This window comes from Pocillopora damicornis, chromosome 14 (assembly GCF_964200805.1).
Source record: "Pocillopora damicornis chromosome 14, jaPocDami1.2, whole genome shotgun sequence".
Classification (NCBI taxonomy): Eukaryota; Metazoa; Cnidaria; class Anthozoa; order Scleractinia; family Pocilloporidae; genus Pocillopora; species Pocillopora damicornis.
In genome coordinates this window covers 10,205,001-10,231,577 of record NC_142683.1, presented here as the reverse complement: position 1 = coordinate 10,231,577, position 26,577 = coordinate 10,205,001, and the positions used below count along the sequence as shown (strand labels likewise).

The 26,577-nt window shown below is 39.0% G+C and overlaps 2 protein-coding genes across 2 annotated transcripts in view; one reads left to right on the top strand and one right to left on the bottom strand.

Annotated features, from left to right (window-relative positions):
* The window catches only part of LOC149034363 (uncharacterized), a 158,525-nt gene that overhangs the window by 47,796 nt on the left and 84,152 nt on the right, over positions 1 to 26,577 (top strand). The window lies entirely within an intron of this gene.
* On the bottom strand, positions 1,958 to 21,173 carry LOC113673319 (uncharacterized). Its single transcript, XM_027189713.2, has 14 exons — positions 20,937 to 21,173; positions 17,208 to 17,438; positions 16,718 to 16,921; positions 15,663 to 15,845; positions 14,237 to 14,390; positions 10,339 to 10,562; positions 8,970 to 9,189; positions 8,099 to 8,358; positions 7,807 to 7,969; positions 4,449 to 6,793; positions 4,058 to 4,103; positions 3,447 to 3,689; positions 2,811 to 2,888; positions 1,958 to 2,258 (listed from the first exon to the last, which is right to left on the bottom strand). The coding sequence occupies exons 2-14, from the start codon at positions 17,400 to 17,402 to the stop codon at positions 2,065 to 2,067; spliced, it is 4,509 nt and encodes a 1,502-aa protein (XP_027045514.2). The 5' UTR covers positions 17,403 to 17,438; positions 20,937 to 21,173; the 3' UTR covers positions 1,958 to 2,064.

Here is a 26,577-nt window from a genome sequence, read left to right as displayed (position 1 = left end):
TATAAATTTTTTGATAAAGGACTGTCGAGTAAGAAGGTCTGACAAAAGCTTGTTCAAAAATGATAATTTTATTCAATTTGAAATAATGGGTCTGCTCGGCATGCAAACGAACACTTTATCGAGTCTGGGAAAACTAAGATCAACAAAAATTATTTCGACCTAAACGATCTTTTTTTGTGGACATCTCATCGTGACTAAGACTGCCCTTCTCTGGAGAAAAGCTAGAGGGCGCCCTTCACATCGAACAAACAGACAACCAGCGGCTAAAGCTGGTTGAAGTGTTTTCGCTGAAAGTCTTGCAGAATTACTTCTAATACGCGACATTTCCTTTAACATTCATGTGGAAATTACGAGTGATATTGAAGTAAATATGTCTTTCTCGAAATTTTGAATTCTATTCTACCTTCCCCTTCGCATTTCAACATGGCCGCCACAAGAAGCAAGCAATGAAAAGTATCGTCCAAATCCTCTCTCGGCTACATCAGTCTGTTTTGGTCTTGTCTAGACTAATCATATCACAGGAAATGGTTAAGACAAAACTGTCGAGGGCCCGGCATACTTCTTTCATTTTCGTTGTCTGTAAAGCGTACTGAGATTATGCCATCGCGCAGAATGCCGCGACACATCCGGGTACTTTTTAAGTCCGCTGGCGGTAAATTTGAACGGTCTTCCGAGAAAAGAGAGGGAAACAATGAGGAAAATGGCTATAAATCTCCCACTTGCACCTACGTTTTTCTGTTTTACTCACCAACTAGCTGCCGAAGCTATTTGTCAGCATATGAATTTTGTAGAAGAGGGTTCAATAAACAAATTTATTCTAAATTTTATTTTCTACCGAATTCTTCTGAAGCAACCTCTGGCCACCCTGAATTTTACGTCGAGAAGCACGGTTGACCGAGTTTTGAAACCCCCGCGAGTGTACTAACATATGCAAAACTTCGCCTCCGCAAACAATAGCGCGAACGCCACTGCAATTAAGCATTGAAACTGAGATATCGACTTCCCAAGCTTTAGGATTGAGCGAATTCGGAAACGAAACCATTGGTAACGTTTATCACGGCAGGTTAATCGTAACACTCTTCGTTTGCAACAGAAACAGAAACAACTATATCTTCTCAAAAATTTAGAATTCTGCCACGTGTACCGTTAAAGAAATGCAGTGTGTTGATCGGGAGCTCTTTTCAGAGCTCATACAATCCCCGGTCAACCCTGCTTTTTTAAATGTCTCGGCCGTCGACAAGTAGTTTAAACCGCAATTCTATCTTCGAATCAACGGAGAAGCTCTTTGGAAATGGCAAAGACTCCACAATCCCGACAAATTGTTTGATGCTCTTCAATGCAATTTGAGGAAAATCGGGTGTACGAGTTACCACGCTCGTGTAGGTAAAGCTCTTCACAGCAGAGTGGAATATGTTGTAAATTCATGAGGATGTCCCCGTCAGTAAAGACAATTAACACTGAATGGGATCATCTTGAAGAGGCAACTCCCGCACCTCAAAAAGTACTGACGATCATCTTCCAGTTTTCATACGAACAGCATAGGAATTTCGTTTGTGTTGGAACTCAGAGAGTAAGCGGGATGTTTGTTTGGTTAACCCGGCAGAAGAAACGACGGCAAATTCTTATACAATACTTTTAGGAGGGATTCAGCCACGAAGATTCAAGTAAGCTATCAAAAATACTAGCAGCCTTCTATTCTCCCCTTGACCCGTTTAAGTCAAAGCTTTGGAAGTGTCAAAACGCCCTACTGAGGCCAGTAAGAGTCGAGTGGACGTAAAGGTGTGATATGCAAAATAGAATGGTAAGTTTTTCTGTTGACTGTTATTTCTGGAAACCGTTCTGCTTTTCCTTTCAAAGATTTCAGCCAAAATTTGTCTCTGTTGTAGCGTCAATAGCAACGAGAGTGAAAATAAATTCACGTAGAGGACTCGAAAGCTTCATAAAGAAGAACAATGTGTACTTCAAAAAAATTATTTGTTTGCAACGTAACATCTAACTGATTATATTGTACATTTTTCAGTTACTGACACTAACTGTAGTCCACATAGAAAAGAAGCACTACTTTCAAAGCAAATCGGCTACGACGGGTAGTCCACATTCAGTTAAAAGGTGATAAAGATCACCCACAGTTATCCGATATTTTTGTGCAATGTAACTCAAAGCAGCATCAGCTGGATTCAAGGTGCGCTGGTCAAGGAAACGAATCTCCTCTGGGGTCAGTCTCAGTTGCTCTGCAAATACCTTCCACTCGTCTCCACCTTAAACGTTAAATATGAAAGTCCTTTTTAAAGAAAACTTGATTAAGAGAACAAAATAAAATTGATAGAATAAACAAAGAAAATGGTTCAGGATATAATGCAGTATTATTGTTTTGCCTTGCGAATTTTTGTGCAACATTCTAAGACGATTATTCTATGGTATCGACGAAAGTTACATTATTCAGTAAACTTTCTTCATTCTGTTGGGGAGAAATGTTAGCCTCAAACACAGAGAAGACGTGGAATAACAAAAAAAGCTCCTAGAAACACTTTTCCTTCTTTTGTGCTCTTGAGACTTCCTGTATGATTTATGTATCGAAGGTAACTCATGACCTAGTTCTTCAAGTTAGGTAAAAAGGACTATTCAGAAAACTGAAAATTATTCGGTGAAAGAATAAAAGTTTACATGAATACGAGGACAGATGAGAGAGCAAGCGATGGAGGAAGGGAAGACGGGAAGGAGGCGAGGAATTAGGAACGGAAACACTGATACGTTTATAGTATGAAACATTGTAATAGAAAAAAACTCAACACTTTGCGTTGTCTTCTTACCGCTTAAGGTGATAGTGAGGTTTCTTAGTTGACTGAAAGGGATTTCTCGAACATGAAGGCTTTCCGGTAGCATTGGAGCTAAAAATAAGAAAAATTTATTTGCATTTTCAGAAATGATAGAATGTTTAGGTACTCCAGCTAACAACCCAAAACGTTTCGGAACTTTCGGTTAGAGTGTGAATGGTTTAAATCAAGTTCCAAAAAGAATTTATTGTTCACCCACTCGGAGAAATTCTTTGAGAAAAACGGCCAGTAACTATCAGGGAGGACCATAATTTACCGCGGGAAGAAACAAAAATTTAGCAAATGAATAGAAAAAAGTTAACTTGGAAACGATTTGCAGAAAAGCATTTAGGATTGTAGAACTTTCAATATCTGATATATTTTCGGCATAAGCCAACAAAAGAGTGCGAGTGCTATTTCAGGACACAACGAGACGAGTTATGTTCCTAAAGTTTTCGTAATCTGGCGAGCCTTGGAGTGTTGAGTATTTGATAGATGCTATGATGACAATCTTGCAATCAAAAAGTGACCTTCAAACTGCACAGCACGTTATTATTTAACGAACATACTCGAAGGCCGAGTGTGACGGTCTTGAAAATAATGTGCCTTTGAGTTTCCATATCCAAAACTTACCTGTAGTTCCCGCCGGTACAATTTTTCTCAGCTCTTCAACTAGATCACTTCGGCCTGCATTGTTAGCCTTTTTCGCCAGGGTACGAATCAGTACCTTGTTATCAGGATTAGGGTCTCGCAAGGCGGCGTCATTCAGATTTAATTTGTCTTCAAGTTGTCGTACAAAATCTTTGCAATCATTCGACTGTGCCAAAAGGGTGTCTACAATCTCACCAGGGACAGAGAGAGTCGTAGCACCTTCCCCTAACAAAGCATATAATTTACTTATATATTAATATTTCCACACTTTATAGCTTTTTTACCAGGTAGCCGGTATGCTTCTTTGAAAACTAAGCGAGTGTGGGCGAAATGATTACCAACAGAGCTGGATAAGGTGAAATCTGCGTAGGCGGACAGGTCAGGTAAATCGACCTATTTCGTATTGTTTCACTTAAGTCTTGGTGTTTTAGAGGAACCTAACTATCACCTACACTTCAACAGTTAACCTAATGATGGACAAAGTAATAAAGGAAGGTAAAAGAAAAAATTGAAGAGAAAAAAAGCAGAGCACACCTAATACTGGCGATTATTGCATTATAACTTCTGCATACCTAAGTAATTAAGAAGCTCACCTTTCTCCAGAGACAAAAGTTTATCACAGTGGTTACTACGTCCCACCTACGATGTGTAAATAGGAAGTGGTTAAAACTTTTTCTGCAAATTACCATTATTACGATTATATCACAAGAGTTAAAAAACTGCCAAAAAATAACGATATAGTACTCGTTATCACCACATTCGCTTTGATTACTAGCTGAAGTTAAGTCTGAATAATAATTTGTTCTTTGTGTGATATTTTCCGCTAATTTTCTTTGACATTAAATTTACATTCGCCACAGAAAACAGCCTCTCAAATGTCTTGATCAGATGTATAAGCCATTGTCAAAGAATTGTTATACTCGAATTATTTTATCTGCAATACAGGAAATACTTTTTTCAGATGCAGCTTGAAATGATAATTACCCAGTCATCCTGAGATGAAAACCAAGGAGCCCAGTGCTCAGGATTAAATCTGTTATTTGCCGCTAAAACAGATTCCGTGCAAAATGCACCACCCTTGGATGCGCATAGTTCAGACTCGGACCAAAAGTGGAAGCATTCTTCTTGCTTGCAATTTAGTCTTTGATGCCTTTCACAATAGTCGACAGCACTATGTTCACGGCAGATTGGACAGACGATACCCATCTTGTATCTCATGTTGTTCAGCCAGCGGAACTGATTACGCATGCACTCCAGAATCAAGCCCAACTGTCGACAGACAACCCGGACACAACTTAAATCATTTTCATTGTACAACTTGTCCATTGACTTCTGGGAGAAGGGTGACTGCAAAGTATTTACCAAATCATCATCTACGTTACCTCGATGGTAAACAACCTCGATGTAAGACGAATGACATAGAAGAATTACTGAGCACCCGGCATCTTGAGACGTGTAAAACTTGGAAAAGCCGTGAAACAACTTTAGGCGCTTTGTGCTCCAAAAACTCTCTTTTCCCCATTGAAAAAATTGTAAAACTAATCTGGGAAACAGGCCAGCAGGGACTTGACCAGATTCAAATTTAACAAAGAGAGAGGGCATTTGCGCGGAGGAAACAATTTTCATGACACACTCTGGTGCTTGTGACTTTAGCATGGAGGGTACGAGGAACTGCCTGTTACCTGGGACACCACGTGAAGGCCATGAACACAATAAGCTAAATCTCTCCATTAATGCAATTAATTTTTCAGAATTTTCTCTGCTGCCGATTAACTGAGGTTCCCAAACATGTTCCAAAAGCTTTTCCTCTAAGATTCCTTTTTTTTCAAGCTTGTCCCATAATCCAAAAAAGGGCTCCTTTTCCCAATCGTAGGGTTTTACGGTTATTACCCTTTTAAACACGTCAATCAACCACTGAGAATCTAGGACTACTAGATCATTTAGTTCAGCTGTGTCATCAAAATGGATCAAGATTCTTAGATCATGCAGAAAGTTTAGCAGCGTCTTGAAATCGTTTTCAGTACTGATGTCGCATTCCTGGTTTGCTATCCTTTTGGCTGTTTCGAGCGAAATAAAATTATACCCGCACTTTTTCCAGCATTGGAGGGTTTTTTCGTACTTTAACCATTTAACTGGAATCACCTCTTTAATATGGGGCAATTTCTTAGCAACAGCGAGAACATCCTTTCGCAAGCGGCCGACTTCTTGACACTCAGACTCACAACCGGACTTCGTATTATCAACACAATACAAACCATACAAATGGGCACCGTAAGGTCTCTCCTTCAAAGATCGATACACTTGAGCTGCGAGTTTGCGTGCATCTCTGCCCTCGTAAGGTTTGTCAGCGTGAGTGCAGACCAGAAAAACCATTGGCAATCGTTTGGGAAGTACCTCGGATTCAGCATCCATATCCTTGCCTTCGGGATATGTTGCTAGGGAAGCTAACGAATTCATCCAGAAATCTAGGTAATCCAAGTTAGTTTTTAGGTTAAAACTATCTTCGGAGTCATCAGATACTCCCTGCTCCACTAGCCTTTTGGCCTTTGCGTTTGGGTTCAAGTTGAGGTTATAAACAAGAAAGTAGATTGCTCTTGCTGTAAGGAAAAGGGGATGTGTTACATAGTAAACGGATTCTCCAGCGAAATCCCACAGAATTGAATAGACATCGTCAGCCTCATCCTCTTTTCTCTTCTTTCTTTCTTTAAGTAAACTTTCAATCCTTGCAGCAATTTCTTCAAAATCTGATGCTTGATCTGGTGTGGGGTTGGGTAAATTATCTTCGGGTTCCAATTTCTTTAGACCAGGAACTTGTCTCACTGGCGAACGATTTTCATTAAAGCTGCTTTCGGTGGATAACTGATCCTCAGTTTTCTCAATTCGAAGGCCACTCGATGAGTCAGTGGAGGTTGCCTCCAATAGATCATCGGTCTCATCAATATCATAGTCCTCTCCCTCGCCAGGATTGTGTCTTCTACTAATCTCATTGACGGTTTCTGTCGTCCTTAATGTGTCAGCAGCCAAACGTGCAGCATTTTGCTCAAACGAAATAGCTTCTTCATCAACTTCTCCTTCTTCATTCTTTTTTCCTGTCATCCACATTTCCGTGGTCACTTCAAAAGGGTTAGGATCAAGATCGATGCCCACAGTGCTCTCCTCCTCTGGGTTGAAGCATATGCCCTTCAACGATTTCTTCAAGCTAGTCTTTCCGGATCGGTCTTGTCCAACCAACATCAGCGGTACCCTCCTGTCACAGATTTTTCCTTCATGCAGGGCGTTGTAATAGGCCTGTAGAGCGAGAGGTCCTCTTGCAAGAATCTCTGGAGGAACTGCATGTTTGTAGGTATTTAAGAAAAAACATACTTATGATAGTAGCAAGGATATTGCAACCTTTTTCAAAAGACTGACAAATTCGGGTTCGCGATTTAGCTGAAAAAGCAGTACATTAATGGCTGCTAATATAATGGCCTAATGTTTTTGTCTTGTTGGTGTTACAAAACTAAAGTCACCGTGATAGTTGTCTTAGCTTACTTTGTGTGCCTTTTGGCACAAGACACACAAAGTGAGCTAAGGCGCCCCAAGACTACAGGCGACCCAAGCTCACGTCTCGAGAAAAATTCAATGATTAATTCATGAAAGCGTCACGCGTTGTGTGACTCGGTGTTATGGTACGCGAGGAACCGTTAAAAATTTGAACACGTTATGAGGAATAGTATGGGGAACGAAATTACATTTACATCAATAAATATTTTGAAATATGAACATTCTACACGTTAAATCGATAAAAGTTACTCACATCCTGTGTATCCGTTTTAGTTTCTCGTAATTCAATACCGAGTCACAACGCGTGACGCTTTCATAAATTTATCGTTTGCTTTTCCTCGAGACGTGAGCTTGGGCTGCCTGTGGTCTACCGATACAATCCTACATTAATTTGTTACCACAGCAACATCACGCAAGTATAACACAGAAATATGTCATTTTTTGTCAAAGGAAAAGTATATTTGAGTTTAAGATATTGCGGACCAATATCTTTGGCTTCACTAAAACTGCAAAGAACCAATTAACAAACGACCAATTCGCAGGAGTTAACCAAGTCAGCTAAAGGTAATACTAGACAGCGAAATCTGGTCTGGTGTCCAAATTCTCGTACTGAACTCAAATGTTTTTCTCCATCTTAAACTCGTGGCAAAAGAATAGCAGCTTTTTTATTTCTTTCAACCTTTTTCTTTACCTTATTGTTACGAAAGTCCAGCGACGATAATTCAATATTTTTTTACTGAAAATGCGTAACGCATAATTAAAGAATAACCTTAGAAAAAGTAAAAAATTTTCCATTTACCTATCCTTTCCAGCCCACTTCTCATTATCTTTCCGACAACAAAGCCTTGAACTTCTTTGACAAATTCAAGAAAATCGGGTAACTTTCTGACAATCATCTCCGCTTCCCACTGCCCACTCCTGAGTAGCCTGTCCCACTCGTCACAATGTAGGTGTAGATCAGTCTACAGAAAAGAATGAAAATAGAAAAGATTTATCATACAACCTGCTGCCTCTTGGATAATGTTAAAAGAAACCTCCTTGCTTTCATTAAGCAAGGAGGACTCAGTTTGTCTTTATTTAGTAGTCAATACCGATTCTCTGGATCTTTCATCAGTCACCACAAGGCGCCACGATAGTTCCCTCGATAGAATTATACTGAAACCTGGTTTGGACTTGTAAACGATTCGTTTGGAAAACCGCTTGTGGCTCAAATGATATCCTTCTGGGATCTTCTTCTCCGGGAGTTTTAGTCCAAAAGAGTCGTCTTCCTTCAAAGTCATCTCAGAAAGATAATCTGCCAACACGCGTATAACATCTTCTTTGGGTACATGGTCTAGATCTGTGGCATTCCCTGTTTAACACAAATACACAGACAAAAACCAGAAACGTTAACAACACTTAACAACAAAAACTGATTGTGTGATAGCTTTTATGACTATCGGATAAGATTCTACAATTTAATGATTAATTTTCATTTCTCTAAAACACATTTTCTTGCTCGCTTTAACCATCAGAATTAAGCGACGAGGATAATTCCGGATCGAGCTGCTGTTGGGTTGATATTCAATATAGAGTAATTTTCTGCAAGCCCGTTGATTTTAACAAGGCGAAAAAACTTCTTAGCTTATTGACCCTAGACATAAATTCTTGCTTAGTCATTGAAGTCAAGAACATCAATCAGATTAAAATGCTGAAATAGAGCGGTTCTTCTCCGATTTTATTTCTAGCCTTATATTTTCCAATTGGCTTCTCCTCCTCAGCTCAATGCAAACCAATTACGCTCTTTAGGGCAGCCAGCATTCCTAAACTTAATGAAGAAACCGAAGAGGCTCTTGGGAATTGTAGAAGAAAGTAATTCCTTACCCTTTTATGGCATAAAAATCTGTAGACCCTAGTACCTGAATTTTTTATTTCGTGAGAGACATTCCATCTATGTAACTAGAGTATTTCCACAGAACTTACCTGTTCGTTCACGTATGGTGAGTCTGCAATCAAACTCGCACCCGGGAAATAAAATATCTCCTTGTAAATATCTTCGCGAGGGAAGAACTATCCAGCCTCGACTTCGTGACCGAGTGGTTTCATCGGTGAAGCAAATTTCTTTCAGAATGTTTTTGACGTCACTAAGTGGTAATGGAATGCCTTCCAATTTTTTCTTGACATTCTTTCTAGCCACCCAGACCTTAAAACCAGACATTCAAAAATTGTTTGCTAAGTTATATAACTCAAGCTTTAATCGAATCCTTCTTGCCACGCCCTTCGGAACTAGTTGCTTATGTTGTTTTTGTTGTTGCTGTTGTTGTTGTTGTTATTCATATTCAAAACAACGTGGTTTACGATGTAAAAATAAATGCAAATTGTGAGATTTAAAGGGTGCTAATCTCCAAGTCAACATGGACCTGACCTTAACCAAGAATAACATGTTTAAATTACTAAAAATAATATATTCTTCATGTGCAAAATGTTGGAAAATGGAATTTCAGAAATACCTGATCCAAAGCCTCCTAAAGTTACAAAAATTTTCTGCCTCGACAACGTTACTTGGAGAGGCACTGAAATTATTGATGTGACATAACCGTAGCGAATGTTGTAAGATATTTTATCGGGCAGAGGCTTTCAAATCTGATATCCACTGTTGTATTTTGGGCGACCGTTTCAGAGTTTAACATTATCCTCTGATTCAAATTTACAGGGAACGCCAATATACTGAAAAGTGGTAAAAGATCCACGTAATTATGGCGTTTTTAAATACATCCATCTTGCCTTAAAGTGTAGCTCACCACAGGTACGCTCTATAACCGTCAATATACACCCAGTCTTCAAATTCTCTAAAGTTGATTACCAACGACAATGACACTCCCCAAAACATACAGTTAAAGACAGAAAAAACTTGGCGTAAGTAAAGTTAATTTGTATACTGCTCGCTTTGCAGTTATAGTTATACATATTGAAGCGAAATATGAATTTCTGATACAGTCTCTACCGGATGTTCTGTGGCGATATTGCCAATTTGTGCGAGTTCGACTGGAATAATTGATATCTTGTCAGGTAAACCAAGCAAGTCTTGCAAAGCGGGCCAGGGGCCCTTTACTTGAAAGGTCGGTAACTTAACGGGCTTATAAAGCTGTTCTGTTTTCATTCAAGAGAGTGGTTTCAAAAGTTTTAAAAATAATGAAATAAAAACTGTCAGCTAAAGAAAAAAATCATCAACTTGCCAGAACTTGCCTCATTATTCTTTAAATTTTTATTTCGGGCTTCAGGCCCGTTAAGTTACCAGGAACTACGAAAAACAGGCCCCAGTCACTTTAATCGCTTCCTTAAACCGACTCACCTTACATCTCACTTGACGACTGCATGGAGTGAAGAATGTTAAGTCATATCTTGCGGCGTAGTCGAGGTATTCTTTTGGTGTATCGTCATAGTAATATCCTCTGAAAATATCCTCAATGAAATTCACGCCTTCTTGAAAAGTAACCTTCCAATAATTTCCTTCCCTTGACGACTGAAACTTTGCTGCTGCATCATCTATGCTCCATTCTTCTTTCCCAATGTCCTCTGTAAGGGATAACAAAGCTCCTTTAAGCATAAGTTTTAAACCATGAAGCTCATTACCTAGGTAAAATCTCTAGATTTGATAATCACTACTGTAGTAGGCACAGGACGAAATTGCAAGAATCCGTAAACGGAAACGTGGCAGAAACATGTTAAACCGTTCCGGAAACACGACGGATAACTTGTGTTTCCGTTACCGGTTTCGTGACGTTTTCTCGCGTTTCCGTTGCTGCGTATACAACGGAACCAGACCACTTTTTGTGCATGTTTCCGTCAAGTTTCAGCTAAAGGAAACAAATGTTTCCGCAATCGTAATTTCGGGTTTACATTTGCGGAAACACAAGAAAACGTTGTGGAAACATGTCTTTTCCATGTTTCCGTTGACGTATTTTATTTTACTTTGTGTTTAGATATGATAATATCTGTTGATGAGTTTGAAACAAAGGAAAATTTAAACCAGGGATAATACTGAACCACAATAATGATGTACTTATGAGAAACATTACTCTTGAGAGTGATAAATAACTTTTTTCGTGTTCACTTAGTGTCATCTACAAATAAGGGAGATTGGCAGAACTTCAGATTTTTAAATTGACAGTTATACAAACCAAACTCAGTTGGGAGTTTATAACTTTTAAATTATCCAAACCTCCAAAGGCAGTTCAGAGTTGTTAGGTAATTGGTGTTGTGTGACACTGATTGAACATTGACAATGTTATAAGGCCTTGTATGGGATTAATTATTAATGTTGTTATCAATGAGTTCCTTTTACGATACTTCGGTTAACAAATAAGGAAATGTACATTTTATTCTTAGCCATTCGCTGTTCGCTTTTGCCTTTCTTAGGCTTTTCAGTGGTGTTTTTGCTCTTTTGATTCTGTTAGATTTACTGACAATTTCTTTGTTTTTTTTTTGTATTGTTGGTGACTGGTGGAACTAATAAAAACAATTTACAGGTCTATTACCTGAAATTCAGAAAGTTGTGTACCTGACGTTGTTGTTTTTTTTTATTTAAGAAGGCAGGGGGGGGGGGGTTAAGTAGGCTCATCCTCAACTGGTATAACAACTTTTTGGCTCAATCACACAACTATATTATTTGGCCACAGTGGCTCAAATGGCACACCTGTCTTATTTGGCTCAACCGGTTAAATGACACGACTATCTCATTTAGTCCAACCTACTCAAATCACACAACTGCTTCATTTGGCCCAACCGGCTAAAATCACACAACTGTCTAATTTGCCCCTACTTGATTAAGTGACACAACTGTGTCATTTGGCGCAACCGGCTCAATTTGTACAACTGTCTCATTTGGCCCAACTGGCTCAAATCAGACAGCTGTCTCATTTGGCCCAACTTAATCAAATGTCACAACTGGCTCAAAACACATTTGTCTCATTTGACCTAACAGGCTCAAATCACACCACAGTGTCATTTGGCTCAAATCACAGAACTGTCTCAGAAATGTCTCCTTTTGCCCAATCCACTCCACTCACATGAATGTCTCATTTGGCTTAACCAGCTCAAATGACACAATTGTCTCTTTTTGGCCTAACCAGCTCACATCCCAGAAGTGTCTCACTTGGCCCAACTGGTTCAAATCACACAACAATCTCATCTGATCCAACCGGCTCAAATCACACAACTGTCTCATTTGGACAAACCAGATTAAATGACACAACTGTCTCATTTGGCACAACCGGTTCAACTTGTCTTATTTGGGACAACCAGATCAAATGACACATTGGTCTCATTTGGCCCAACCGACTTAAATCACACAACTATGTCATTTGGCCTAACTGGCTTAAATCACACCACTGCCTCATTTGGCCCAATCAGATCAAATGACACAACTGTCTCATTTGACCCAACTGGCTCAAATCCCACAACCGCCTCATCTGACCCAACCGGCACAAATCACACAACTGTCTCATTTTGCCCAATCAGATCAAGTGACACAACTGTCTCATTTGGCCCAACCGGCTCAAATCCCACAACCGTCTCATCTGACTCAAATCACACAACTGTCTTATTTTGCCCAATCGACTTAAATCACACAACTGTCTCATTTGGCACAACTTGTCTCATTTGAGCCAACCAAATCAAACGACACAACAGTCTCATTTGGCCCAATCGACTTAAATCACACAACTGTCTCACCTGACCCAACTGGCTCATATCACACAACTGTCTCATTTGGCCCATCTCATTTGGCCCAACTGGCTCAAGTCACACAACTGTCTCATCTGATACAACCGGCTCAAATCCCACAACCGTCTCATCTGACTTAAATCACACAACTGTCTTGTTTTGCCCAATCGACTTAAATCACACAACTGTCTTGTTTTGCCCAATCGACTTAAATCACACAACTGTCTCACCTGACCCAACCGGCTCAAGTCACACAACTGTCTCATCTGATACAACCGGCTCAAATCACACAACTGTCTCATTTGGACAAACCAGATTAAATGACACAACTGTCTCATTTGGCACAACCGGTTCAACTTGTCTTACTTGGGCCAACCAGATCAAATGACACAGTGGTCTCATTTGGCCCAACCGACTTAAATTACATAACTGTCTCATTTGGCCCAGCTGGCGCAAATCACACAACTGTCTCATTTGGCCTCAAACTGGCTCAAATAATACAATGTCTAATTTTGGCTGTCTCGTTTGGCCCAACCAGCTCAGTGCACACAACTGTCTTCTTTGGGTAACCGGATCAAATGACACAACTCGTCTCATTTGGGTCAACCAGATCAAATGACACAATTGTCTCATTGGCACCAACCGACCTAAGTCACACAACTGTCTCATTTGGCCTAACCGGATTAAATAACACAGCTGTCGCATTAAGATTCCTTGTTGTTCAAAGAACCATCTCCGTTTGTGTTTTGGTAAGATGTAGCAAAAAACTGCAAATCCGTTTGCAGAAACATGACGGAAACGAACAACAGCGGAAATGTGCTGGCTTAAATATGACGGAAACGTGACTTGGCATTTCCGTTCCGTTAACGTGACGGAAACACGTAGACTTTAATTTTCACGTTTCCGTAAGACGTAAACATAACGGAAACATGGAGTTGCATGTTTCCGCCACGTTTCAGAAATACGGAAACATGTGATTTCGTCCTGTGAGGAAGCTAACATTTTCTGTTAAGTTGAATTAAAGTAAGGAGGAATTAAGGGTTTTAAAACGCATAAGCAGGTACAAATTGAAGAAACCCAGTTTCACGACGATACTTAAATGTCGATTAGGCTAATCGATGTAAATTATCGTCGTGACATCGCGGTCAAGGTCACTAAGCAAAAAAGGTTGATGTTATAATGAAATTTTAAAAAAATTTACATGATAATGATAACAACGTTCCTTGAATGTTAGCTCCATACTGGCGCAAGGTATTCATAAAACTTTTCACATCCACGGAAAATAATTGTTATTGATATGTGAATTTGTTTAACCCATAATAACATCAAAATCTTTTCTTAGTCGCCTTGGTAATGGTGCACCAATGAAGGCAAAACGTCAGTTGATTCATTTAATTATAACGTGCCTGAGGGGTTAACTGATTTATCGTACCGCAAGATGATGACTGCAAGGTCATTTATACATATCATTCGTATTTTGTAGTGAAAGTTCCTTTTGACCTGTGCTACCAGGTGTTAGGTGTTACCTTCACTAGGCCCACTAATAGTGGCTAATCCAAAATGACACCACATGTCAGCTTCTAACTGGTTGCTTGAATCCATGTTAGCTTTCAGTTTTCGCAGTGATTCCAACGTGGCGTCATGAAGTTTTGATAAATAGCCTGAGTCACTCACACATTCCTATTCAAAGGATGATACATGGAGGAGTTAAATATCATCTGGCTATTTCACTGGATATCACTAGCCTCTGACAAAGACAAAGTGCATAACAAACCTGGCATATTGTTTTTCATTCAGACATGCACGATGAGGTGTTGCCATAGTACCTACGGATAATTTACATAAAGATGCCGCCAATAACGTTACTGGCTATGGTACGGTCCACTATGAAATGAATCAAGATTCGTTAGAGGATAAGAAAACTCAAAATACAATACTTTCAATTCGATTTTCCGAGGACGTTCTTCGTTATCCCAGTTTAACTTTCATAGTGCAAAGAAGCATACGATAATTAAAACCTCAAAATGAAAAAGCGATAAGTTACCACAAACCAATTTCGTTCCGTGAAAAGATAGAGGGGCCGCAGCCAGGATAAAACATCATTGTAAAATTTAAAAAACGATCTCTGGCTAAAACTTTTAAAAATACGAGCTTTCGGCTGTTTGCGCTACAGCCTTCAACGGGTAAAATGATAAAAAGGTAAGAAATACTAGGTGTGAAGTACAAAGTAGGAAATTAAAAATGCTAATAACTAAGAATGTTTGTTAAAAAGAATGATGTATTGTCCGGGCAAAGGACAGGAATTGTTGTCCGCATTGGGAGTTAACTTGGAATGCACGCTTCTAGTGTTTTTCTTGTTCTAAAACTGCCTTTGTCAATAATAGATGCATTATCAAAGTCTATTGCGTGATTATTGGCCCAGACGTGATTGGAAATTCTTGAAAATCGCGGCAAAAGGCTCAAGAATTTCCAATCACGTCTGGGCCAATAATCACGCAATAGACTTTGATAATGCATCTATTATTGACAAAGGCAGTTTTAGAACAAGAAAAACACTAGAAGCGTGGCATTCCAAGTTAACTCCCAATGCGGACAACAATTCCTGTCCTTTGCCCGGACAATACAACATTCTTTTTAACAAACATTCTTAGTATTAGCATTTTTAATTTCCTACTTTGTACTTCACACCTAGTATTTTTAACAAACATTCTTAGTTATTAGCATTTTTAATTTCCTACTTTGTACTTCACACCTAGTATTTCTTACCTTTTTATCATTTTACCCGTTGAAGGCTGTAGCGCAAACAGCCGAAAGCTCGTATTTTTAAAAGTTTTAGCCAGAGATCGTTTTTTAAATTTTACAACAATTTCGTTCCATTTAAATCGTCCAATAATAATTTGTACCCATTTGACACTTTGTTTAGACCTTAAATTGTTATATGAAATTGCAAACCTGTAGGTTGGATTCTCTTGAAGATTGTAGTCGAAACTGCGCCTGCGAGCTGGGGACCACCAAACAATCTTTTTCTGAAACTCGCTCCAGCTTCAGTTTACAGTTCTCGGTAATATTCCAATCGTCAATGAAACAGCAGACTGTATAGCTTTTGTTTTCTAGGCCCCTGAGTCGTGCTAAAGCCTGAAATTGATGAGTTCCTTGGTTAGTTTTTAATGTTTTTCAACCAAAGGAAAGACAACTGGAGGTGGTTATCAAATGTTATACTATTTATTTTTTGCACCTGCAGTTATCTGCCAACAGAGATATACGTAGTAGATGTAAAGATACAAGAAAAGAAAATAACGTACACGTAGTGTTAGACCATGAGGAAAATCCTCTCGGCCACTCAGAGAGAGGAAATAAAGTGACTTTGTTCGAAAGCCGAATAATCCCAGAAAGAAGGCACATAGTGAAATGTTTACTGAGATCTCTGTATAAAATCTGCTTTAAAAGCAATGTATGTATATGTCTTCACCCTGACTTGCAAAAGATGAAGCTCTTTGAAATAGTCACTTTCCTTTCTTCTTACAATGACACACCATAATAGATTGTCAAGAGCTAATTTGCAAGTTGCTATTGAGTAAAGCCTGTCATTTTTGGGAGCACATGCAACAATTAATATTTTCCGAGTTTAAACGTCATCGAGTATGATGATGTCGAATAATAGGAACCACATTTGGCATGCTTTTGAGCTTAAGCATGTGCAAAAGATATCTGGAACACGTACAAATAACACAATTGCACCTCTGGTAATAGTATAGAGAGAAAAATAGTAACGATATTGTCGTAACAAACAAAATTGGTTTAAGCTTAAAAAAAAAAAAGACAGAGTTGATAATACTCTACTCTGCCTAGCTGATTGCACTTTATTTGAAGAGTTGAGTGGCTCAGTTATGATGGTGAGAGGATTGAAAGGCTGCCTTCACTTCTTAGGGCGCAAAAAAAAGTTACTGAGGTAAAAAACGACTCAAACTTATTGATTGAGGAGAATAAAATTTATCCAAACCACCAACCACTTGGCGTTTGATAAGCAACTTCACGTGATCTCTTTGTTGCTTTGTTCCCTGTGTAATGTGCACCTCTCCTCTTTTACGGGTCACTTTTGCTCCTGTCTCTTTGCTTATCACAAGCAGATTAGCTCCGTGCTTTCCAATCACCAAACCTTTGTATTCGGTAGGAATCTCCACTTCCTCCCACTTGGTTAGCTCTATTTCCTCCTGTGAAGAAAAAGGCGGTAACTTGCTGCTCGCATGTTAGTAGATCTAAACTAAACAGCATTCGTGGACACTCAGTAACATTCGAGTCAACAAAACGAGTGTAATTTTGTTCACAATCACCTCCGTTCATTAAAGAATTCATACACTGTAGTTACCTTTTGACATCTTATCAGGAAAGTATTTAGGCTATAGAAACTAATCTGGAACCGAACGGTATGGTATCCAGAATTTTTTAAGGTATTTCAATTTTGTTACCGCATCGTTTATGAGTAAAAAATCAACTCACCACTTTTTCTAAAATTAGTCTTTTTGCAGTTTCTCTCTGCTGGTCATTTCCACTAACAGTAAATCCTTCTTCTTCTCTATATCTGGATGTAATTATTGCTCCCGATCTCTCTCTTATACTATTCAACACGCTTCCATCCCTTCCAATGACACGGCTCTTAAATTCTTCGGATACTGGCACATATTCACTATCCATTTCCAGCCTCTCTTCTCGTGCGTTTCAATTGATCAACTGAAAACCAGAACAATTCTAATCAGCTGACAATTTCAATAGCCTCAAGCAAGGAGGGTTTATTCGCGACAAAACAAAAAAGTAATCAAACAACAAACAAATAAAAACGAATAACTAAGTTCTCCAATCGTGATTCCTAAACGTCATAATCAGTTTACTAATTTTCTAACTTTTCTAGTCATGGCTTATTTTGTTTTGGCATAGACTAATAAGTAAGTTATTACGATTTGACGGTCTCCCGCAAAGGTCAATGATCCAGCCATAAAACTGGGAGAAAATCTGCAACAGACAGCAACTATCTATCTAATGCAGCATAAGAATAACAAGTCATGGCAATGTATCCGTCAAGAGATCTAAAAACATATCATAACATCCTTGATCGTGTAGTCTGATCCTCAAGTTCAAGCGTCTTCAGGACATTGAGAAACTAAAGCCAGACATAAAGTGATCCCTGGCCGCAATAACAACAGAAAAGTGGTTCTCGGCATGACATATTGATTCAAACGAATTCTGAAAAGAACCTGGCTAAAAGGTTTTTAAACTATGTTAGCTCATATCTCAGCTAACTGAGATGGGCTCTTCGTGACAACGGGTGATTTTGATATTGATGTGCTTAAGTCAGACGCGGCATTACCATGTAATACGCTGATATTCTCAGCATGTGCGTTCTACCGCCGGTAGTCACTCTAAGTCAACACGAATCACAGCCAAGTCGAAAAATCCAATTCATCACTTTATAACTAACTATATAAACAGCTGCAGCTGACTGACAAAAACTGATATGCTACCGCGCCCAGTGATTAGCGATTACTGTGCACCGTACGTCTGCGAGAACGCACGAGTTAACCGATTTGAACCGTGATACAAATACATCAGGAATGAACGTCGCTTCTCTGAATAGGCTGAATATGCCTATATTGAAGATGAAAAAGGCCTACTAATGAGTGCATTATACTGTGTTGATGACCCAGATTATGTTCAACACAATGCTATTTGACTAGCTGGAAAGACATGCCCCTTTAAAGTGTATTAAGATAACCCGTTCTCTTACGTCATGGCTAAAATATCAGAACATACGCTTTTTTCTGTTCAAGAAAAATGCAGATATATTGGAAGGGATTTGTCCTTCGAAGAAAGTCTAAAGTTTCTTAAATGGCCAACGCGGTATCAAAGAAGATTATTTTCTTCGCTCTCTGAGTGTTATAAGACAATGGTCTTGGACCCCTCAGACTGTTTTATATTCGCAAATGATTTTCGACCCTTGAGAGCTAAGCACTGTTTTAAACTTAAGTCTGCATCCCCACCTTTAAAAAAGTTGAAATATTATTTTCTTTGTATAATTGATTCATGGAATTATTTGCCAGGAGAAATCGTTGAGGCGGACAATTTGAACGTTTTGCGTGAACATTAATCTAACTGAAGGTGTGACATATCTCCATTTTAAAACAGATACAAATATTTTAATTACTTTTAGGAGGAGGTAATCTAGGAAGGTATAACTTCTTTTATCTCCTTTTCGCTTTTCGGTTTAATTTTGAAAAAACAGTTATTATTATTATTATTATTATTATTATTACTATCATTATCATCATCATCATCATTGTCCATAAAGTTTGCTTAGGTTAAAAAATGAACTGTTAACACGGAAAAAATATATCTAAAAAGTAAAACCAAACATCTTCGACGTTAGGTCATCATCATCATCGTAATTCATGATGACTTAGCTGTCGAAAACGTTTGGTTTTTACCTTTTAGATATATTTTTGTCTCTGAAATTGCTCATTTTAATAATTATTATCATTATTGTCATTATTATTACTATTATTAGTGTTATTATTATCATTATTATTACCATTGACAGTTCCAAAAGACATATTTTTGCCAAAGTCTTTAATAGCCTCCCTAAGGACATTAGGAACATATCAGACAAGGGCTTTTTAAGTAGGGGAAGCAACCATTATTTTAATACTGTTGCAAAAGATAGGCAATTATTCATTTATTTGTATAGTTTTATTTTTAGCAAATTACATGACTCATATAGAAATATATACATATATATATACATATATATACTATTGCATTAAGATTACCTAAATTGTATTGAAATTATTTTAAACCAGTGGTGGACTGTGATAAGTTTATGAATCGTGTGGCTTTAGATTCTGGATGAAAAGCAACAACTCATGGTCTGGAAAACCTGAATAAATCATTATTATTATTACCATTATTATTAATACTCAATTGGCGTAGAGCCACTAAAGTCTTACAGGCAATAACTACATATCGAAACTAACCAATTAATTTACACGAAATGGACTTAAAACACTCTCCTGACCACAACTCTACGCTCGACTTTAATACGGACTTTTAGTGAAGTTGTCGAAAAGTCAGTCGCTACTTTCAAAATGGTCCTTCTTAGAACCACCCAAACCGCTCGGTCAAATGATATCAAACTATTTCAAACCAGTTCAAACCATTTAATATATCAAGACATGTACACTTTTAAAAATGATTTTTATCGAGTACAAACAAACGTGGTGAGTGTATATCTTTGACTAATAATCTTGACAAGCGGTGACCTAATCAAAGACAACTGTGATGCTACATCGTAAGTTCTAATGCTTCTCAAGTTATGTTATGCTTTAAAAGAGAATAATTCGAACAATTCTTAACGGACCTTGATGAAGCGTTCGAGAAAATTCGTGTACTTCCGGGAGGGCGAACGATATTATTCAGATGGTTGATTCTGCAAATAACTGGAAAAGTAAACCGAAAATTGACAAGTCAAAAGTTACTGCCCGTTTCATTTGCATGAAGAGGTAGCTACAATATTGGTTAACTTACCTATTCACCGCAACTGACGGAAAATTACACAACAAGACCTTTAGATTTAGTAAATCATTGCTTGATCATCTACAATTAAAGTTAACCCATCGATCTCTAACAAGTATAATATTTTGTTATGATTTAAGATTTTCTTAAGAAAAATTCGCGTAAATGTGAGAGAAAAAAACTTCAATGATTTACATACACGTACATTCATCACAAATAAAGCAATTGTGAAAAGCCAATTGCGTGATCACAAATGTTATTTATGCTGTTTGATTTTTTTTTTAAATGACCTCATTCAAGATAATCGATCATTCGACAGCGACTAATGCTTTTCTAATTCCGTTACCATCAAGTTCGTTTAAATAAGAAAATAAAAATTGTCGAAAGATCAGACGCTTAGTAACAATCAGCAATCACATTTTAAATGTTTTGAATGGCAAATGAAGATCTGAGCGTCCATCGCTAGAGAAATGTTCTCAGTGATTCATGTTTAATAACGCAAAGGAAATGCTGATCGAATGTCAAACACGTCTGTGTATTTTCCTGTTTTCGTCAATGAGGTTTTTTTCTCCATAGTTTTAAAATACGGATGTGAAATGATACTACGTAAATAATGCAAGAAGTTATCATGCCATTTCCTTATCCTTAAGTAAATTTGTAACTTACCATTGTCTCTGGTGGTGGTTTATGTTTCATTCACAAATCGTCTATTTGAAAAAGGCTGAAAAAGCTCTCCGGTCGATCGGTTTTCACTATAACCTTTTGTAGCTTAGTTCACCGGGAAACGGATTGTTCAGAACTGAGATGTTTGAGAGAATCGAGCTGTGTCGCAACTAGAAGTACTTCCGTCATGGCCGATGTTGTGCTCGATCAGACAGCAATGATGCCTGGCGATCGCAAGGCATGATGGAATTATTGCATTTTGTCATCAAGGAGACAGTTACTGATTAATATTTATTCCTCGGAAACACGTCGAGCTCAGTTCCCCAGGAACAAATATTGATCCGTTGTGTCCATGCTAGAGTGATTTTGAGTTCACCTTAAATACTCTGTTTTATTTTTATGAAATAGGAAAAGTTCCACAACTACGGATAAATAATAAAGGTCCGAGCAATGGCTTTTTAAAGGTTAAAGGGGTAATTTTCTAAAGAAACAGAGGTGCTGCGTCGGTGGGAGGGTAAAGCAGGTAATTTAGTGTTAACAACTGAGTTGAAAACGTAAACTAGCCACCGTAAAGGGAAAAAAAGCTGACGTTTCGAGCGTTAACCCTTCGTCAGAGCGATTGGAAGAATTGTGGGTTGTGTGTGGGTTTATATACAGAAAGAGTAAATGAAAGTTTTCAGTATTTTCCTTCTCAGCCGTTTGTAGTACTGACTGTCAATCAATTTGTTGGGCACGGTGGTGGCCCGCTTGAACGACACAAACAGGGCAGCCATTTTTATCGAACAAATGGCACATTGCCGCTGGTTTTTTCGAAATAACCAGAGTCGTCACTACATAAACGAAGAAGTCTGAGAAACTGTGAAAAAGGTATGGAGTTCTTAACGTGTGATGGATTCCATTTACTCTTACATTTCACCCTCACATACAACCACGCAGTTAAATCTGTCATTCTTAAAAATTTTAAATTACTCCAGAACGATTCAGAGACTGGCACTATCTTGGTGACTGGCACTATCTTGGAGACTGGCACTATCTTGGTGAGGCGTGAGTGGCCCAGTGGTCAGAGCGCTGGACTCTGGGTCGGACGGCCCGGGTTCGAGTCCTGGATGGGGCACTACGTTGTGGCCTTAAGCAAGTCGCTTCACTCACCTTGCTTCGTCTTCTCGGATAAGACGTTAAGCCGGAGTTCCCGTCTCCTGCAGGGTTTGGGGTAGGAGACGTTAATTTCCCACGCACGAGATTACTGTGTGATGGATGTCCTCCCCTGCGTTGGGTTGGGTGGATTTTAGTGTTGTAATGCGCACTCGATCATATTATCGCATGTTAGACTGCGCAATATAAGAAATAAACATTATTATTATTATTTATTATTATCTTTTCGCAACCCCCACTTATTTCATTCAAACGTGACAAAAACATAAGCAACTTTTTAGTCAGGAGTTCATTTCAAACCAATGACTAATCTGGAACTTTTAAATGCGCTCGCTCACGATGCAAAACTTGTTCTTTCATGCACAACGTAGAGAAAATATCGGGACCAAGAGATCTATTAAGATCGCTGATCACTTTACGTGTACCTCCGCCAATGTTATTTACTGCATAACTTACACTTATTGCAATAAGTTATCATCGGCGAAACAGGAAGACGACTAGGTGACCGATTCCGAGAACACCTTCGCGACGTGGAAAGAAATGACAAGGACGCATCCAAACCAGTCGCTAGACACTTTAATCTTCCTAATCATTCTAAACAGCAAATGGCAGTTTGCGGCCTTTCCTTACACTTAGGCAGTTCGGAAAGCCGTAAAACACTAGAACAAAAATTTATCTTCCAAATAGGCACCCTTAATCCCCACGGAATCTACGAGCGCTTTTCATTCAACTAATTTATCCTGTTTTCTCGTCACCATATTCCCACCAATGGTGTAGCTCCACTTTCTGCATATAAACCCACACACAACCCAAAATTCCTCCAATCGTTCTGACGAAGGGCTAACGCTCGAAACGTCAGCTTTTTTATCCTTTACGGTGGCTAATTTACGTTTTCAACTCAGTTGCCCTAGACCCTTTCCCTTGCAAATTTTTGCTGAATGTTTCAAAACTCTTGGCTAATGTTTCCGATGCGGGAACATTACTTAAAGACCCTTAAACATTTTTTTCGTTAGGCATGATTTTTGCCCATAGGACAGATTAGTCATAAAAAAGCAACACGAAGGCGAAGACGACTTTTCCTCCCCGTCCTGTCGTCCTTTTTTTTTATTACTTTTCCTTTTCCTCCTTTTTCAGTTTTTACGAAACCATCCTAATTGTAATTAATATAAACAAAATCATTTGAGTGAACGATAGGTTCACTAGATCCAAAAAAGAGACGTTGCTGACAGGCTCCTCAGTGAGGAGGATATCTTCCATTCAGAGAAGGGGGAAGGGAATAGGAATTATTTCCGGGAATATGAAGATAGTGGTGAGGAGAGTGTAAATGTGTGAGTGAGTGAGCGACTGAGGGTAAATAAGTCAGTAGAGGAGGGAAGGAAACGAAGGAAAGAGGGAAGGAGAAGGGAGGAGAAGGATTTTAATTTGAACTCTTGTGATTTGACACACTAATCTACCCCATATTATGTAAAAATATCTTAATTCTTTGCTTCAAAGCCTCATCGCTGAGTTCAATTGTCAGCTCTCTTATAGCCGAGTTTCTGGAATATTTTGGACTAGGAAGGTTTCGGACAGCATTGTACCTGGAATAAAGAACAGCAATATTTATGAAAAGTACATTTCAAAGGCAGACCACTGGCTGGTGGTCTGAAACTAAACTTAGAGGGTCTTAATGAGGTTAACCGTTAGCCGTAAAACAGCAAAATGAAGCAGCAGTAAGGTGTAGAAATTGACAAATTTTAACCGTTAACAAGAGATTATAACCTCTTTATTTCCTCTTGCGCGCTGTTATTCTTCAAAAAAGGTTAACCGTAAACATGTTTCCTATACCGGAGCAGAAGAAATTAAACGTTAGCCGTGATTTTTTTCTAAATTTTGAACCGTAAGCTGTAAAGGTCATCACCTCATCGAGACCTTAAAATTATAGATGTGCGTTGAACTTTGCCCGGCAGTTTTGAGAGTTCAGGTTGAAATTTCAAGTGGCGAAGTTATTTCACTTTATTACACGCAAAAAAAAAATCAAAACCGTTTTCTCGATATATGTTCTATCCAATTTCCATTTAGAAAGAAGAATGAACGACTTTTCCAAGCTGTTCTTATGTTTTAATTCCGAACGAAAACGCCTCTCAGAACCACTCACCGTCTCAGCTTGCCTACCTGCTGTCCCTGCCGGCATAATTCCTCTTAAATACTCAACAACATCAGTCCTGTCATGATCTTTAGCATCCCTTGTGAGGATCCATTTCTCAGTTTCAGGTTTCGGATCTTCCAGTGAGGTATCATCAAGTTGTAGATTGTGTAGCAATTTATCTACAACCTCTTTTGCGGCGTCCGAGGTTAACTAGAGAGATTCGATAACTTTGTGAGGCAAAACAAGAGATTTGTATCCATTCCCTAAAATATCGAAAAACAACGACATCGATAAACAAAATGAGCCACAAAAAAATCTAACATTATCTTGTCCTCGACCTAAAAAGATAATGTACATGGGGGAAAAAAGGGGCAACCTGATACAGAAATGGAGGGAACACTATGAATGATCAGCAACGGGGGTAATGTACATTGCACTCAACTTAAAATCAGCAACGGGGGTAATGCACGTTACACTCAACCTAAAATCAAACAACCAAAATGGTAAAGAAACAAAACTAAGCAACATTGTGAAAAAGGAACCAGTGTCCTATCGCTCTCTTGAAATGCATCTCGCCGTGAATGGGCAGCTTCTAATTGATTTCCCGGATGTCTGAATTTGACCATTTCCTACAGGAGTGTTGCAAATGAAGGTGTTATGGTGAGCAACGACTCTGGGTTCTCACTAAGTTAATGCAATATATATTCCTTCCAGAAAAGTGATGACGTACGATATTTACGCACGAGTTTGTTTTCATCAAACGAACAAGCGAGGGTTTTCGAGCGAGTGAGTCAGTTTGTTTATTATATACAAACTGAGATTTACTTGAAATTCAAGGTAATTTATTAAATCGCTTTTACAAGTATCCATGTAGTTTTGAAGGCTTTCTAGGTAACTTACAAAAAGGTGCCTTGGAAGTTAAATCAAGGCTTGAAATAGAAAAATAAAAAATGCTAAATTGAATTAACCAACATTACAATTAATAACCACGAATTAGTTTTTCGTAAGTATTCATTCAAGAATATACTGAATAAAATGGAGGAAAAGCTTGACAAAAATAAGTATTTAGAGACTGAATTAATCGACAACAGTGAGCTTTATTTGCATGACTATAACATGGCGGTTCTCTGATGCAGCCGAGCACGTTTTTGTCTCCGCGCATGTGCCGCACGCACACCGCAGGTTAATAAGATTGCGGTCTAACTAGTCCCCAGATTCCACATACTGGGGGCGGGCGCGCGAAGCAATTCGTTTGCTTCTTCTGAGTGTTTCGACCTGTGGAATCTGCAGTTCAGTTCCTGTAAAGTGTTCCTTAGAGTCCGTTAGTGTGACTTCCAAGGGATACAAGAGATGTATTGAACGGTTGGTGACTCCGGAATTTGTTTTGATCTCTGCCGCTCTAACTAGGCCATCACTGCCACGGAGAACTTTCTTTACAATGGCTAACTTCCAGGAACTACGAGGAACATTTTCAGCGTGCATAAGTACGACATCCCCGACTTTAATGATCTCCTCCTGCGATCCTCGCTTCTTAGACTGATACACATGACGCTCCCGAAGCGAAGCAAGGTATTCACTCTTGAACCGTTGAACAAAGTGCTGAAATAGCAATGAGCGTCATTTGAAGGCCTTATTGAGTTGATCATGATCATTGAAGTCTTCATCCTCCAACTCGTCAGGATCAACAACAGGGTGTGGCAAAGCTGTAACATCGAACCCATACAGCAACTTTGACGGTGTCAAGGGCTCTGGATCATTCACATCATGGTAGACGAATGTGATTGGGCGATCATTCACAACTGCTTGAACCTCTTTGATGAGTGTTTGTAACTCGGGTAGACTAATGAGCGCGCGACGAAGAACTTTCTTGATTGACAACTTAACTACTCCAATCAGTCGCTCATACATGCCTCCCCAGTGCGGTGACTTGGCAGGAATATGCCTCATCTGAACTCTCTTCTGGGCGAAGTGATGCTGCACGGTTTGATCTTCTATGACTTGGAACAACTTCTGAATTTCTTCATCCCCTTTCTGGAATGTTTTGGCATTATCACACAGGATCAGTGAAGGAGTTCCATAGATGGCACAGTGACGCCTGAATGCAAGAAGGAACTGATCGGTCGTCATGTCATCAACGATCTCCAAATTTACATTGCGAGTGGTACTACAGGTAAACAGGCAGACATAACATTTCTCCGTCTTGTTACCATTCTTGACCGTCAGATGGCCGGTAAAATCAATCCCCACTGTAGAGAATGGTTTCACCTTGTTGAGGCGAAAGTCAGGCAAGGGGGGTGAATGGGGTAGCCTGTATGCTCCCCCTATCTGGTATTGGCATTTGACACAATGCTTGAGCACCCTTGC

What these genes read in the sequence shown, in the direction of transcription:
- LOC113673319 (XM_027189713.2), bottom strand. Translation starts at nt 17,402, where the DNA reads ATGGATAGTGAATATGTGCCAGTATCCGAAGAATTTAAGAGCCGTGTC. An exon ending in ACTTTTGTCTCTGGAGAAAG is followed by an intron (nt 3,690 to 4,057) that starts GTGAGCTTCTTA and finishes ATGCTTTGTTAG; the next exon opens with GGGAAGGTGCTACGACTCTC. An exon ending in CCTCACTATCACCTTAAGCG is followed by an intron (nt 2,259 to 2,810) that starts GTAAGAAGACAA and finishes TTAACGTTTAAG; the next exon opens with GTGGAGACGAGTGGAAGGTA.